Raw genomic sequence first — 15,243 nt, forward strand, 5'->3', positions numbered from 1 at the left:
TATGCTCCAGTACTTACACAGAGGCAAGCATATTATTAGTAGAGTTGAGCCGATCTTGACTTTTCAGGATCGATTTTAAAATCCGATTTCCGATCATTTTTCATTCGAACCCAATCTTGATCCCAATTCCGATCCCAATGCAAGTCAATGGGATTTTTTTATTAATCGGAGATCGGATTTTAAAAGCAATCCTATTCACTATACAGCATGGAATCTAACAATTGTTAGAATCCACGCTGGTTAGTGAATCACTAAAGTAGCCAGAGGATTTTATTTTTTTTTTTAATCATCTGGCTACTTAGTCCCCCCTGGTGTCCACTTACCTCCAGAGATGGCTGGTCCTGTGCCCCGTGCCTTCCTTCTTCGCCTCGCTGCTACTCCACGCTGCTCCCTACCCCCTCCCTGCCAGGTTAGGAGAGTGTGGGCGGGTTAGGAGAGTGTGGGCGGGTACTGGGAGGGGAGACGTCACGTCTTCCCGCCCTGTACCCACCCACACTCTCCTAAGCCACAAGCCCCGCCTACCTAGCGCTTTAAACACTAACCTGTGAGGCGGGGCAGTGAGGCAAGAAGAAGGAGGGCACCGGAGCAGCAATCTCTAGAGGTAAGTAGCTGCTAGAGATGTTTAGTTTAGCCTCCCATTCGAACGAATGGAGGAAGCCGGCGCGCAGGGGGTTAAGGCTGTGTGTTGGCTGCTTCCATTCATTCCTATGGAACTGCAGCGGAGCCTTCACACTGAGTATACAGTGTATACTCAGTGTGAAGGCTAAGCAAAGCATTGTGGGAAAAATCATCGATCTCGATCCCACATAAAAAGATTGTGTTCGGAATTCCGATGGCGATCGTGAAATTTTCTAAATCGCCGATCGGAATCCGATCTTTTCCAAACACAATCGCTCAACCCTAATTATTAGTATCAAGCAGCGTGATATATACTGTATGGCAGTGCTCTTAGACCTTAGCTATAAAGCCAAAGTGAGGGGAGTTTTCCTTGCCTCTCACAGGGAATAAAAATAAAAAGGCTACGCAAAGATATGTTTAGCTAAAAATGGCTATTAGCAATGATAGACTCCCTTTAACTTTGACTATATTTGCCATATTTTGTAGATACGAATAGATGGCTTCCTAGGTGCCCTTACAATGTTATACACTATGTTTTAAGCCAAAGGGGTTGTCCAGGCTAAATTTTTAGAGTTTAAATATTAGTTGGACGGCAGTGAAAAAAAAAAAAAAAAATATACTCACTGTTCCCAGTTGCTCCATTGGCTTCCTGCGCCTCCCGATTCGTTTGCTCTCCTGAGTCTCTTTTGGCATTGTGCTGAAGCTGCTGATTGGCCTCAGTGGTCACATGACTGCTGAAGCCAATCAGCAGCCTCAGCAGGCTTCAGGAAGAGGACCTGTGATGTCACAGGTGGTGACATTCAGGCCCTTTGCTGAGGCCTATCAATGGCTTCATCACAACACCAGGAGCAGATGACACAGGAGGACACCAGAGCAACAGGGACAGGTGAGTATGCATTTTTTTTCACTGCCCCCATGTTATTTAAACTTTAAAAAGGTTCTCCATTTTTGCCTGGACAACCTCTTTAAGTAGTGATTCATGTTCGACCCGAAATAACTGATCTTAGTCACCCAAAACTAAACTAATCTCATCTATATTGCAGAAACAGGAGTTGTGCCCACACCATCACTTGTAATTGCCAAAGACAACATCTTGCTTATAGGAGAAAAAATGTTGATTTTGATTGTTTAATCCCTTAGTAGCCATGGTCAATAATTATTGTGGCACCTAGGTGGTTTTACAGAGGCAACCATAGACCTAACAAGTCTGCAGTGTATATAAGAATAATAAGCCCTGCAAAAGGCAGTATATGTATAAGACATTGCAATATAATTAATATGCAAAGCATTCAGGGGTGCATGTATCATATAAAAACTGAATAAGTAAAATAAGTTTAATAAAGATTTTTAAGGGTGTCTGTCATGTTTAAAATGCTCCCTGTCCAATGCAGTGTTGGACTTTTAATAGCAGCAGAAACGTATCTTTATGACCATAGAGTATTTAAGCAATGCATAGATAACAATCTTTTTAGTGATATGCAAATCAGCCTGGCAAGTACCTCTGGGGCATGGTCTGATTTACCAGTTTTGCTTACAGGCACAGGCAGAGTCTGAAAATGCCCTCCACTGCTAAAGGCTTATCATTAGGCAGCGATTTTAGAGGACATTCAGAGCACTTGTAGCTATATGTAAGAAAATTTGACAAATCAGGCCCCATTTCAAAAAAACGCTGCTTTTTGTAAATCGCAGCATGTCAATTATACCCATGGAAATGCTGGATTTTCCATATAGGTATAATAGAAGCAGAATTTTCTCAGATTATCTCTGTGGACTTTCTGTGAGAAGCGCTGCATGAAAGACAACAATGCGTTTCCGCCAAGTTCTTTTCTGCAGCCATTTCTTTTGCTGCAGCTCACTACATGGGGCATTAGCCTATAAGTTCTTTTCTAACCTGTTTTAGAAGCAGGAATAAAGGGCTAGACACAGCCACAGTTATTAACATCAAGACAGGACAGGAATATAAGAATACATCATTTCATAAAAACGCCATATTATTACGACGTAGTGGTAAGCAACAAAAGTAATAGGGATGGCAAACGGTATCCAATTACACTAGCTCAGTTATTTGGTGGGAAAAATCTGTACCAGTGCAATCAGTGCCGCACCTCCCATGAGGCGACCTGAAGCGACCGCTTCAGGCGGCGCTATGCCAGGGCCCTAGGGAGGGCAGCATTTTTGCTGACCTAAGTGCAATCTGCATAGAAAAAAAGAGAGAATAAGATAACAATGCTATGTGAAATCCCTAAGAATACAAGCTCCCCATATAATATCAATATGACAAGGTGTCTAAAACATATAACCACAACATTAGGTACACAAGAAACTACTGAGACGTAACCCGCCCTGTTACATCTTGGTAGCGTGTTACATCTTAGGGCATGTTATATAATATATAATCCCCTTGTCTGCTGCTTGCAAGAGCTGAGAGGGATAAACCATTCACAAGCAGGAGGCAGACAAGAGTAAGCTGAAGCTGAATTGCATAGAAAAACACAGATACAGTTTGAGTTAGAAAACAGAAGTTTTATGTATTAGTTACCGCTCTTAGGGTGCATGCACACTGAGTAACGCCGGGCGTGTATGAGAGCCGTACACGCCGGCGTTACAGCAGGGCTGCCGAACACTTCCCATTCACTTCAATGGGAGCGCTCGTAAACGCCGCTGTTACGAGCGCTCCCATTGAAGTGAATGGGAAGTGTTCGGCAGTCTGCCGTAATGCCGGCGTGTACGGCTCTCATACACGCCCGGCGTTACTCAGTGTGCATGCACCCTTAGAAAGGATTCAGAGAAAGTGCAGCGAGACACGTCCCATTTTGCCTCTGCAAAGCCAAATACATCATGAGAAATGTAGGGTGCATTAGGGTAAACATATTAGGGGCGAGAGGGGGACAAGTTGCAGACAGCCCATAAAAGGCACAAAGAATAGAATAAGTATTTACAAGGCAAGCACAAGGACCATTTCATTATTCTTTATTACCAGCCTTTTCTGCGCTATAAAGGCTGAATTACATCTTCAAAAATAAATCTGTATCAAGAAAACCTCAGGAGGCCTGGTCATACATAGATATATTTAATAAATTATCATCCATTAATTTGAAGCATAGGCTAACCGTAACCATGTTTCTCTTTTAATAATGCATAAGCCATCTTTAATTATCTGAGAGGTGGCCATACACCAGGATTCAGTTGCCTGAAAGGACAGTTCAATGGGCACTAAAGGCATGACATAGTATTTACTTAGATTTACAATATTATTTACTACGGTGAGAGAGATGTACATTTGAAAGCCTAAGTCCTCATACATGTGCATAGAGACTGCTCAGAAGCATACAGAGTCCCAGCACTATACTACAGATTCTCCTTGAAGAATTTATAGAAAATCGAACTGGCAGCTAAATATAAAGAATGGTCAGGAGAAGTAGAAAATACATGACTTATGTATAAAGCATATATTTTTCTCCTAAGATATTTAGCATGTGAAATCTGGGACACATTGAAGCCATGAAAAATGCAAGAAGAATATTTTCTTTAAAAAAATGCAGCTCTGAAATGCATGATAAGTTATTTATAAATTGATATAGCTCGATAAGAGCAAACGAGGACAATAAACCTAACATTGGCAAATACATATGCCCAATTATAGTAACCTCATAGGAAAAATAAAAACTCACCAACTTGAACACCTATAAAAATATAGTTTGCAACCCTCAACCCTATTTCAATAATAGTGACCCAACAGTAAATAATACAACAATAACAATAAGATAGCAATCTGAATGAACGCTCTGCAGATTACTGGTTCTTCTTGTCTTAGGCATAAAAGTCCATGTTTATCAGTTATATCAGTCTCTTTTTTATTTTTTGTCCCTTAAATCATTATAACTGATGCCAAAACTGATTTTAAAATGAGTCGTTTTCCCAATCTCCTAATCCAAAACCATCAGTTGTCATTAGTTTTTAACGCAAATCATAAATAAAATGGTCAAAGAGGGCTGTTAAAACGTAATTACTGTCTTAGAAATGGAAGTTGTCTGATAGCATCCATTACTAAAATGGGACTTAGCGTTCGCCAATAAAAACGCTAATATTAATTTCTCATTTTTACCATGGTAGTCACTGCCAGAAATGACCAGGAAGAGCCTGGTACCAGCCGGTACCCAACCATCTAAACTGAGGTTTAGGTACAATGCCAAAAACTGTTGACCTTCCCTGGTAATGCTAGGCTGAATGTACTTGTTGTATCTACTTGCTTATGAAATAGGGAGTGGGGGCACATCATTTTTTTAAATTATTTATTTAATGATGACATGGATACTCTTGTTTATTTATTAACTAGCCATCATATCATAGCATCACCAGGGTGTGAAGGGCAATGGTTTTTGCCATTATACTAGCCTGTGGCAGCCTCAGTACCAGACCATCACTTTAATTGGTTTGGTCAGGGGTGTAACTTGAGGGGGTACACATGGTGCAGTCACAGTGGGGCCCAGGAGCCTTAGGGTGCCCATAAGCACTGGCATAATTATTGAGATTACAGATTCCATCTGGCCCATAAACCAAGGAGACCAACATATTACCCTAAACACACCAAGGTTGATTAAACTCCTTAGCACACGTAACCATCAAGAATTCACTGTACGATTTTAGTTATGCCACTGGTACTGGGCATGGGTGCCAGATTATAATGGGGGATTAGGATTTGTCTTTTTAGGGGTTTACAGTAATCCCTACCATAGTAACTAACAAACAGATAACTGTTCATTACTAAGACGTAATTAAGTACTTGAAAAATACAAACACACGCAACAAAAAAGAAAATATTAACATCCCACATTCCACTTTGACCATGTATGCATAAGTTTGTTGGTGCAGCTCACTATATATGAACACAATAAATGCAGGCATATAAATGATGGTTTATTGTTATCAACAAATCCTACATTCCACTTTGAATATGTAAATATGTTGGTGCAGCTCACTATATGCGAACACAATATAAATGATGATTTATTATTATCAACAGTGATCATCATTGAAGAATCCAAAATAGTCCAAATAACTACGGGAAACCAAAAAAGTATGCAGATTCACTTTAAACATACAGATTTCTTTCTTCTAGGGAACAGCTAACTAAAGTAAAACTGATAAACCAGTGCAGGGCCTTAGAAGGCAGAGTTTGATGGAGCTTTGTAAAGCATGCATCTCCCCTCAGGTCCTGTATGAGACCAACACAGTCTTCAGTGTTGACTGGAGTGTTTTTAATCTAGTTAATGAGCTTTGTCACCATTTACCGGATTCTACATAATAAAGTTCCGAGCATATATGGGACCCTTTAAGTGAGAGACAAAACTCACACTACAAGGTGATTCATACTATGTATTATATAAACATCCTATGCTGCGTATGTGAACTATGGGCCTGAGCATGCATTACTGATTTGAAATAAAATGTTTGTGAACCAAAAAGACGTTATAACCAATGAAGGTAATTTTTTATTGTTTTCTATCTTTTTTCAGCCTTATTAATGAATCACTAAGGGACCAGCTACTAGTTACCATCCAGAAGACCTTCACCTACACCCGAACCCAGGCACAGCACCTTTTTATGATCCTTATGGAATGTATGAAGAAAAAGGAGCTGGTACGCATCTGAGTCCTTGAATCCCTTACATTGTTTTTAATGTAACAAAGCGTTAAAAAAACATTAATATTTCACAAGTAAAGAGTTGCAAACAACTTTCTAAATAATTAAATATTTTCCTTATTATTCTTCTGAAATAATAGATAAAATTATATTTCCTAAAGCAATTTATTCATTTCAATTTAATGGTTGTGTTTGGACATCTCTCACTTTGCTTACTCTTATTAAATTCTGCGGTTTTGCTGAGGAATGTTCTAAGTTGCCACATAAAGCGCAGAGTACATCACAATATTATAATGACGATGGATTTAAGTGTTCCTGTATTTTACTAAAAAAGCTGCCTTTTACCAATCTAACAAACCGAACTAATATTTCAAGCCTTTCAGTTGATTCTTCGAGGCAGAAGGTAATGTCATTTGTTTGTAAGTTATAGACAGGAGGACATTATTTGTAGAAGAAAATGATTGTAATCATGTGCAAAGGCTCAAGGCTACAAGTGTGGAGATGATGCTATGGGTGAGATATTTAGGATGGCAGCTACTCACTCCCTCTCCTGTCATTGTCGCTTTGGCTCCAAACCTCCTTAAGGCCATGGGGGTGCATGGTGTTGAGGGGTCAAACCTGGGGCTAGAAATGTCCCTGCTGTGGGTCTACTGGATAATGGTGTTTTAGGGTGCCCTTGATGTTGTGTTTCAATGAGATACAGGTGATGCTTAGATACCCTGTTTCCCTGAAAATAAGACAGGAAGAATGGGGGTCCCCTTCACCTCCTGGACCACCTACAACCGGCAGTCATGCCAGCTCTCCACTAAGGAAGCGCTGGCATGACTGCTGATTGTCCCCCGCTCCAGCCACTGCATAAGACATCCCCAGAAAATAAGACAGGTCATATATTTCGGAAGAGAATTTAATATAAGACACTGTTTTATTTTTGGGGAAACACGGTATTACAAGTAACATGGAGACACAGTTTTGTTAGCAAGCAGTATCCAGACATTGACCACTCTACAAACACAGATGTGGCGTCTTCTCTTAATTTCTTTATCTTTCCTTGTCCCTTTTGATCGTGCAAATTTGGAGTGACCCATGGACTTAACCCTTTATTTCAGTCACTATTTGGGAATTTGGGTCTTTTTTGGCCATGGATACAAAGTTTCCTGACTGTCAAGCGGAAGTGATGTTCTCTCAGCACAAAAGGTTATTTTCTGCAAGCTGTGAGAACTAATGGGACAAACCCTTTGTTGGACTAACTACTACTAGGTAGTGAACTGTAATGAAGGCCTTTTTCACACGGTTAATAAGGTTGCGAAAATCTGGATAATACATTGCCTCCATTTCTCAGGCTGAATCTGGTCTCTTTCTCGGACTTTCGGACTCCTCGCATCATCGTGATCTATGATGCTAGGAATCCCTGCCTCCCTGTGGTTTTACTGTCCCATACTGTATTTGGTATGGGGCCATAGAGCCACTAAAAGTCAGGGGACTCCTAGCGACATAGATCACTATGATGCAAGGAGTCCTGGTGTCTGGAATAGTTTCAGTCCAAGAAATGTGGGCAATATATTTTAAATATATATTTTCTGGACCATATTTTCCTGTGTTGATGAGGACTAACACTACATCTAAGGACATACTGACCTATACTAACAGTCCCAAACTAGCTAAGGTGAGATAGTTACTAGACTCCCCTTAACTCCTCCCACTTTCTAGAAACCTAAGCGCAAATGCTACTCTCATTTACACAACTACAAGGGAATGAAGTAAACTCTTAATAAGCCATCATAAGGCTGCAAAAGCAAAATAGAAACCATACAATATAAAAGTATAAAAAATGTGAAACATTATTATAACAACTAAACATAACATTTTACCACAAGTATTGTCCTAGTGGGACACTATAATTTTGAATGTGTCAAAAATCTGTCTCACATTCTCAGTCTTACCACAAAAATGCAACACATCTGATAATATCATGAACAAATAAATAAATACTTCAGAAATAGAGGATTGCAGCGAGGAAAGATCATTTTACTGTGTGTGTGGGCTACATACAGCCATGACCATAAGTGTCGGCACCTCTGAAAGTTCTCCAGAAAATTAAGTATTTCTCCCAGAAAATGATTGCAATTACACATGTTTTGTAACACATAAAAAAGGCAAATTGTACATAATTTCACACAAAACTCCAAAAATGGGCCAGGCAAAATTTTGGGCACTTTTTCAAATCTGTGGATAAATAACTTTGCTTCAAGCATACAATGCTTTTTCAGAATCACTTGTGGCAAGTAACAGGTAACAGGTGTGGGCAATATAAACATCACACCTGATACCAGACAAAAATGAAAGAAGTTGACTCAATCTTTGCATTGTGTGTGTGTGTGTGTATATGCCATACTAAGCTTGGAGAACAGAAAGAGGAGAAGAGCACCATAAATCGAGTTGGCAGATGCTTTAGTCCAGGTCTGGGAGGAGATCCCTCAGGAGACCATCTGCAACCTCATCAGGAGCATGCCCAGGCATTGTAGGGAGGTCATACAGGCATGTGGAGGCCACACACACTACTGAGCATCATTTTGACATGTTTTAAGAACATTACATCAAAGTTGGCTCAGCCTGTAGTGTGTTTTTCTACTTTAATTTTGGTGGACTCCAAACCCAGGCCTCCATTGGTTAATAGATTTGACTGCCATTGCTGATTTTTGTGTGATTTTGTTGTCATCACATTCAACTTTGTACAGAACAAAGTATTCAATGAGAATATTTCATTCATTCAGATCTAGGATGTGTTATTTGAGTGTTCCCTTTATTTTTTTGAGCAGTGTATGTGTATATATATATAACAAGATGATGAAACCTGCATAATAGTTTTTAAATGAAAGGAGAAACAGAATAAACTTAATAACCTAGAGTCCTTTTGGTACTATGGAGCTTGTAGGATCTCTTCTAATAGAAATGGGCACACCCAGCTTCCTTGCTGGCTACAAGATGTGACACTCAGTTTCAAGATATAATCAGACTCTCTTGTAAGAAGAAGCTCCTGGCTTGTGTTTGGCTAGAGTGCCCCCCTTCCCTTCCACATCTTGAAAAGTTGGAAAATGGCTGGTTTACAACCTTCCTTATAAACCTCCCTGTTTATACAGAGTCCACCCAAAAATAATGAAAGAACAATGGCAATGATCATAAAACCTCTATTGCTCTATTTGTTATATAATTCTACAGTAATTGTCTATTTATATTGTGTATACTCAGTATTGGAACTACAATGATTGATAAGAAATCATTGGCAAAACAGTTGACAATATTTGTCTGAATCTAAGGAATATCATGGATTATATATAAACCTGGGAAAATTACTATTCTAGCTTTGTTTACACATATAGCCGCCTACTTGCATTGTTCTTGATAGCAAATTGCTAAGGATTTTCTGGTCATGTCTGTTACCATTTTCCAAACCTTCACAAATGTTTTACTCTACGCCTTCTGCTTTAGTGAAAATAGAAAAGATTTGAAGACAATGCCTTGCAAGGTCTCAGAGCTTTATTGATTAATGACCTAGCCTCAGAATCCAATAACAGGATTCATTCTTGCATTGGGCCATGACCTTGTAAGAAACTAGTGTTTCATGACAGTTAAATCATAGAATGTTACTGTCAGACACCTAGAATTTGATCCATTTGGTAACAGATATAGGTCAAAATATGTATTAGGTTTCATTTGTTTGTATATTACAAATTTCACATAGATGATGTATAGATACAGTCCTATGAAAAAGTTTGGGCACCCCTATTAATCTTAATCATTTTTAGTTCTAAATATTTTGGTATTTGCTACAGCTATTTGAGTTTGATATATCTAATAACTGATGGACACAGTAATATTTCAGGATTGAAATGAGGTTTGTTGTACTAACAGAAAATGTGCAATATGCATTAAACCAAAATTTGAGCGGTGCAAAAGTATGGGCACCTCAACAGAAAAGTGACATTAATATTTAGTAGATCCTCCTTTTGCAAAGATAACAGCCTCTAGTCGCTTCCTGTAGCTTTTAATCAGTTCCTGGATCCTGGATGAAGGTATTTTGGACCATTCCTCTTTACAAAACAATTCAAGTTCAGTTAAGTTTGATGGTCGCCGAGCATGGACAGCTTCAAATCATCCCACAGATGTTCAATGATATTCAGGTCTTGGGACTGGGATGGCCATTCCAGAACATTGTAATTGTTCCTCTGCATGAATGCCTGAGTCGATTTGGAGCGGTGTTTTGGATCATTGTCTTGCTGAAATATCCATCCCCGGTGTAACTTCAACTTCGTCACTGATTCTTGAACATTATTCTCAAGAATCTGCTGATACTGAGTGGAATCCATGCGACCCTCAACTTTAACAAGATTCCCGGTGTCGGCATTGGCCACACAGCCCCAAAGCATGATGGAACCTCCACCAAATTTTACAGTGGGTAGCAAGTGTTTTTCTTGGAATGCTGTTTCTTTTTGGACGCCATGCATAACGCCTTTTTGTATGACCAAACAACTCAATCAGTCCACAGGACCTTCTTCCAAAATGAAGCTGGCTTGTCCAAATGTGCTTTTGCATACCTCAGGCGACTGTGTTTGTGGCGTACGTGCAGAAACGGCTTCTTTCTCATCACTCTCCCATACAGCTTCTCCTTGTGCAAAGTGCGCTGTATTGTTGACCGATGCACAGTGACACCATCTGCAGCAAGATGATGCTGCAGCTCTTTGGAGGTGGTCTGTGGATTGTCCTTGACTGTTCTCACCATTCTTCTTCTCTGCCTTTTGGATATTTTTGTTGGCCTGCCACTTCTGGGCTTAACAAGAACTATCCCTGTGGTCTTCCTTTTCCTTACTATGTTCCTCACAGTGGAAACTGACAGGTTAAATCTCTGAGACAACTTTTTGTATCCTTCCCCTGAACAACTATGTTGAACAATCTTTGTTTTCAGATCATTTGAGAGCGGTCTGTCCATGCTCGGCGACCATCAAACTTAACTGAACTTGAATTGTTTTGTAAAGAGGAATGGTCCAAAATACCTTCATCCAGGATCCAGGAACTGATTAAAAGCTACAGGAAGCGACTAGAGGCTGTTATCTTTGCAAAAGGAGGATCTACTAAATATTTGTCACTTTTCTGTTGAGGTGCCCATACTTTTGCATTGGTCAAATTTAGGTTTAATGCATGTTGCACATTTTCTGTTAGTACAATAAACCTCATTTCAATCCTGAAATATTACTGTGTCCATCAGTTATTAGATATATCAAACTGAAATGGCTGTTACAAACACCAAAATATTTAGAACTAAAAATGATTAAGATTAATAGGGGTGCCCAAACTTTTTCATAGGACTGTAGATAGATAGATAGATAGATAGATAGATAATTATCTAGATCGATCTATCTATCTATCTATATCTATCTATCTAGTTGTCTTTCTGTCAACTTCATATTTTTATATGAAGTATAACAGTCAATTTCACATCCAGATTTTTTCCTCATCTCATGAATAAATATTAATGGAAATACTCTGCTGCATATATTCCAGTGTACAATATATAACTCAATACCTAATCATAACTTTATGTTTATTTATTAGTACAGTGTATGCATTACATGCCATATATACTGTAGACTTGGAATATATTCAGACTAAAAAAGGAACATGTAATTTACAATCATCTTTAATGTTCTTGCAACTGAATTCTGCATAGCAAAGTATGTGTAAATCTTTATTCATAATGTTATCATATTTTACTTTTGTGACCATATGTTCACATTAATTACTATTGTATACACATTTATGCTTTGACTGGTATTTTTTATAATGTTTTAATATAAAATAAGAGTCAAATATAAAACCTATTAACTCATAAAAAAGTTGTCCTTTCCATGACCAGAGTAGTTATAGACTTTAAAACTTCTAAAATCTCATGCACACTCCTTAAGAGCCCGGCCTGTTTAGGCTTTGAAAGGATTGTCCAGTTTCAGATATTATTGAACAACAAATGTTATTGTTTGTATCATGAAAAGTTCAACAATTTTCTAAAATACTTTCTGAATCAATTCCTCAAGGTCTTTAGATCTCTGCTTGATGTCATTCACTCTGACTATGGTCATGTGACTTACGGTCCATGGTCATGTGATGGACACACTCGTTACAGTCACAGCACAGTAATCAGACACCTGCCTGGTAACGAGCTGTGCACCTGTGTGCTCATCACATGACCATTGATTGTAAATCACATGACCATGGACTAATTTTTATCGACTGGAAGCAACAGAGTGAATATCAGCAAGCCGAGATCTAGAAAGCTGTGAGGATTTTATACAGAGAGAATATAGTTTTTCATTATACACACAATCGTGTGCCACTTAATATCTGTCTATAACTGGACAACCTCTTCAAGCTAAGGCCCCAAGTAGTGTTGCATTTTCTTCTGCAGCGCTTTTCACAGAAAGTCTGTAGTTTTGATTTTTTTGGGGACTTTCTGTCCTTATTATGACTTTACGGAAAATGCCAGCATTTCCATAGGTATAATTGACATGCTGCAATTTCCACAGTGGATATTTTTCTGCAATGTATGGATGGTAATAGTCAGAATCCCATCCACTTTGCAGGTACTGTAAAATGTTGCATTTAAACTATGCAGGATCCCAGCCTAAAACAGATTTTCCATTGCAGAAATTACTAAAGAACAAATCTGCCATGTGTGACTATAGCCTTACTGCATATGTTACTCCAGTCGAAAGAAATGTTAGTATCTTCTATATAACACCATATTAGGTCATATAGAGACCTCCTCAAGTATCTGGGCTTCACAGTTACTGGATTGTCTACACCCCTACATATATAGCATTGTGTGACTTAAGTTATTATTGTATGTATCCACAGCACAACTTGTAGTTTGTGATAGCTCTTTTGTATACAGCCTTTGTTTGCAGGTTACTGTCGTTTTTTATATATAGATAAATATACATGTACATAAAAGCACTGTCCTATGATTAAAGAGGCTCTATCACTGAATTTTCGCTATTTTAAATAAACATATGCCTGAATAGCCTTCAGGTCCTGCTAATAGTTTGTTAAAAGACCCCCCGTTTTAATGAATTATCTTTTAAACGTATATGTAAATGAGCCCTTCCGTGCACCGTGGGCGTTCCCGTGCATCCCCCACTCTGTTCACGCCCTCCTCTGTGGTTCCTCTACGTAAGTCCCTCCTCCTCTTTCGGTTCACAGCTTCTAACTGTCTCTTCCCTGCTAGTGGCACAGGACCTGTTATGATGGAGCTGCAGCCACTGCTCTGTATAGATCACTACTTAGAAGACGACAAAGGACCTTGTAGTGACGTCATCACAGGGACAAGCCAATCACAGAGCAGTAGTGACGTCATCACAGGTCCTTTTCCAGAAGCAGGGAAGAAACAGTTGTGAGGCTGTGAATTGAAAGCAGGAGGAGGGACTTACATAGAAGAACCACAGAGGAGGGCGTGAACAGAGTACAACGTGAGGGGAACACGGAAGGGCTCATGTACATATACGTTTAAAAAGTAATTCATTAAAATGGGGGGGTCTTTTAACGAACGATTAGTAGGACTTGAATAACCTTTTTAAAGGCTATTCAGCCATATGTTTATCTAAAATAGCGAAAATCCAGTGATAGAGCCCCTTTAATGAATGTCAGAAACAGAAAACCATCTAATAAATTTAAGAATATTCCTGTTTTCCCCCAACAGTAGATGTCAGAGGAAAGTAGAGTAACATGCTTGATTCTTGTTTCCTCGGACAGCCGATATTATCTATCCTTTTATCCTTGTAGGGGACGTCAAATGGTCCTCAATATGTTGCAGGGTTCCAAATTAAATAATTAATTAACAGGCCTAGATGGGCTACCACCCATTGGGCCTGGAGAAGCCACACGCACACACATAGTGTATCAAGTGAGTTCTGATTTATTGTTACAGGAGTCAATATTTATACAGACAAAAGCAGGTTGGACTATTCTAATGACATAAGCTGTGGCACATGACTATTGGATAAGGTCTGCATATCATTATTACACTCCAACCTGGGATGACCTTTCTCATGACATGAAAAAGAATCTAAGATATTTATGTGTAAGCCAACATCATACACTAGTTCTAGATGTATATCACAGAAAGAGAGATAATGATCACATGCTGGTCCGCTCTGGCCTTGGGGCTAACGACCAAACAGGTTATTTGAACCGGTTTCTACACCCACTCTCAAAAATGACCACAAATAGATAAGGAGTTATAACCCAACTATTAACATTCCACACGCCTTATCCCCTAAAGGGGTCTCTTAGACTCTAAACAGACATCCTTATGAAGCTTAGAACAGAAAATGCTTATAAAATGGCTTACAGAATACAAGATGGAAGATGTGATCCTAACAGTTCCCCCATTTTGAGATAATTGGATACAGGAATTCATATTTAGGTACTTCAGTGACTTAACATCTACTGCTGGACCTTTCCAGATTCCCCTCATATGTTCCTGTATTCCAAATTAATCTCAATCATAGTTCTGGCATGTTATTTTCAGTCTGCTTTGTATTTTTCAAACACATAAACATAAGATTATACATTCACTTGCGTATACTATGTATAATTACTTCCTGTTGTGTTATGAAAACAGCTATATAACATGACTGAGGCTAATATGGGGCTATGAGGACATATCCTACAGTCTGACACATTCAGATCTTCGTTCAAGATCAAAGAAAAAAAAAAACTTATTCTCCCACTCATCGTCAAATGTTCTATGCAGGCTTATCGCCAGAATAATCTATAACAGTAACATCAGGAGAATCTTCATCGCTGTGTGTAGAGACTTCTTTGTAATGTGAAGCATGGATACAATTAGGCTTTCCGTCAAGTTTCATAGAAGTATTAGTAGTTAGCAGCACTTGGAGCGAATCATCAAATCTTGGTTCAAGAGGATTTCTCACG

The 15,243-nt window shown here is 39.0% G+C and overlaps 1 protein-coding gene across 2 annotated transcripts in view; it reads left to right on the forward strand.

The window, feature by feature from the left end:
* Positions 1-15,243, forward strand: part of TRPM3 (transient receptor potential cation channel subfamily M member 3) — a 389,792-nt gene that overhangs the window by 212,571 nt on the left and 161,978 nt on the right. For both annotated transcript variants that reach the window (XM_075278698.1, XM_075278690.1), the window contains exon 8: positions 6,135-6,258. In XM_075278698.1, coding sequence (XP_075134799.1) covers positions 6,135-6,258 — 124 coding nt within the window. The remainder of the gene's footprint in view (positions 1-6,134; positions 6,259-15,243) is intronic.

This window comes from Leptodactylus fuscus, chromosome 1 (assembly GCF_031893055.1).
Source record: "Leptodactylus fuscus isolate aLepFus1 chromosome 1, aLepFus1.hap2, whole genome shotgun sequence".
Classification (NCBI taxonomy): Eukaryota; Metazoa; Chordata; class Amphibia; order Anura; family Leptodactylidae; genus Leptodactylus; species Leptodactylus fuscus.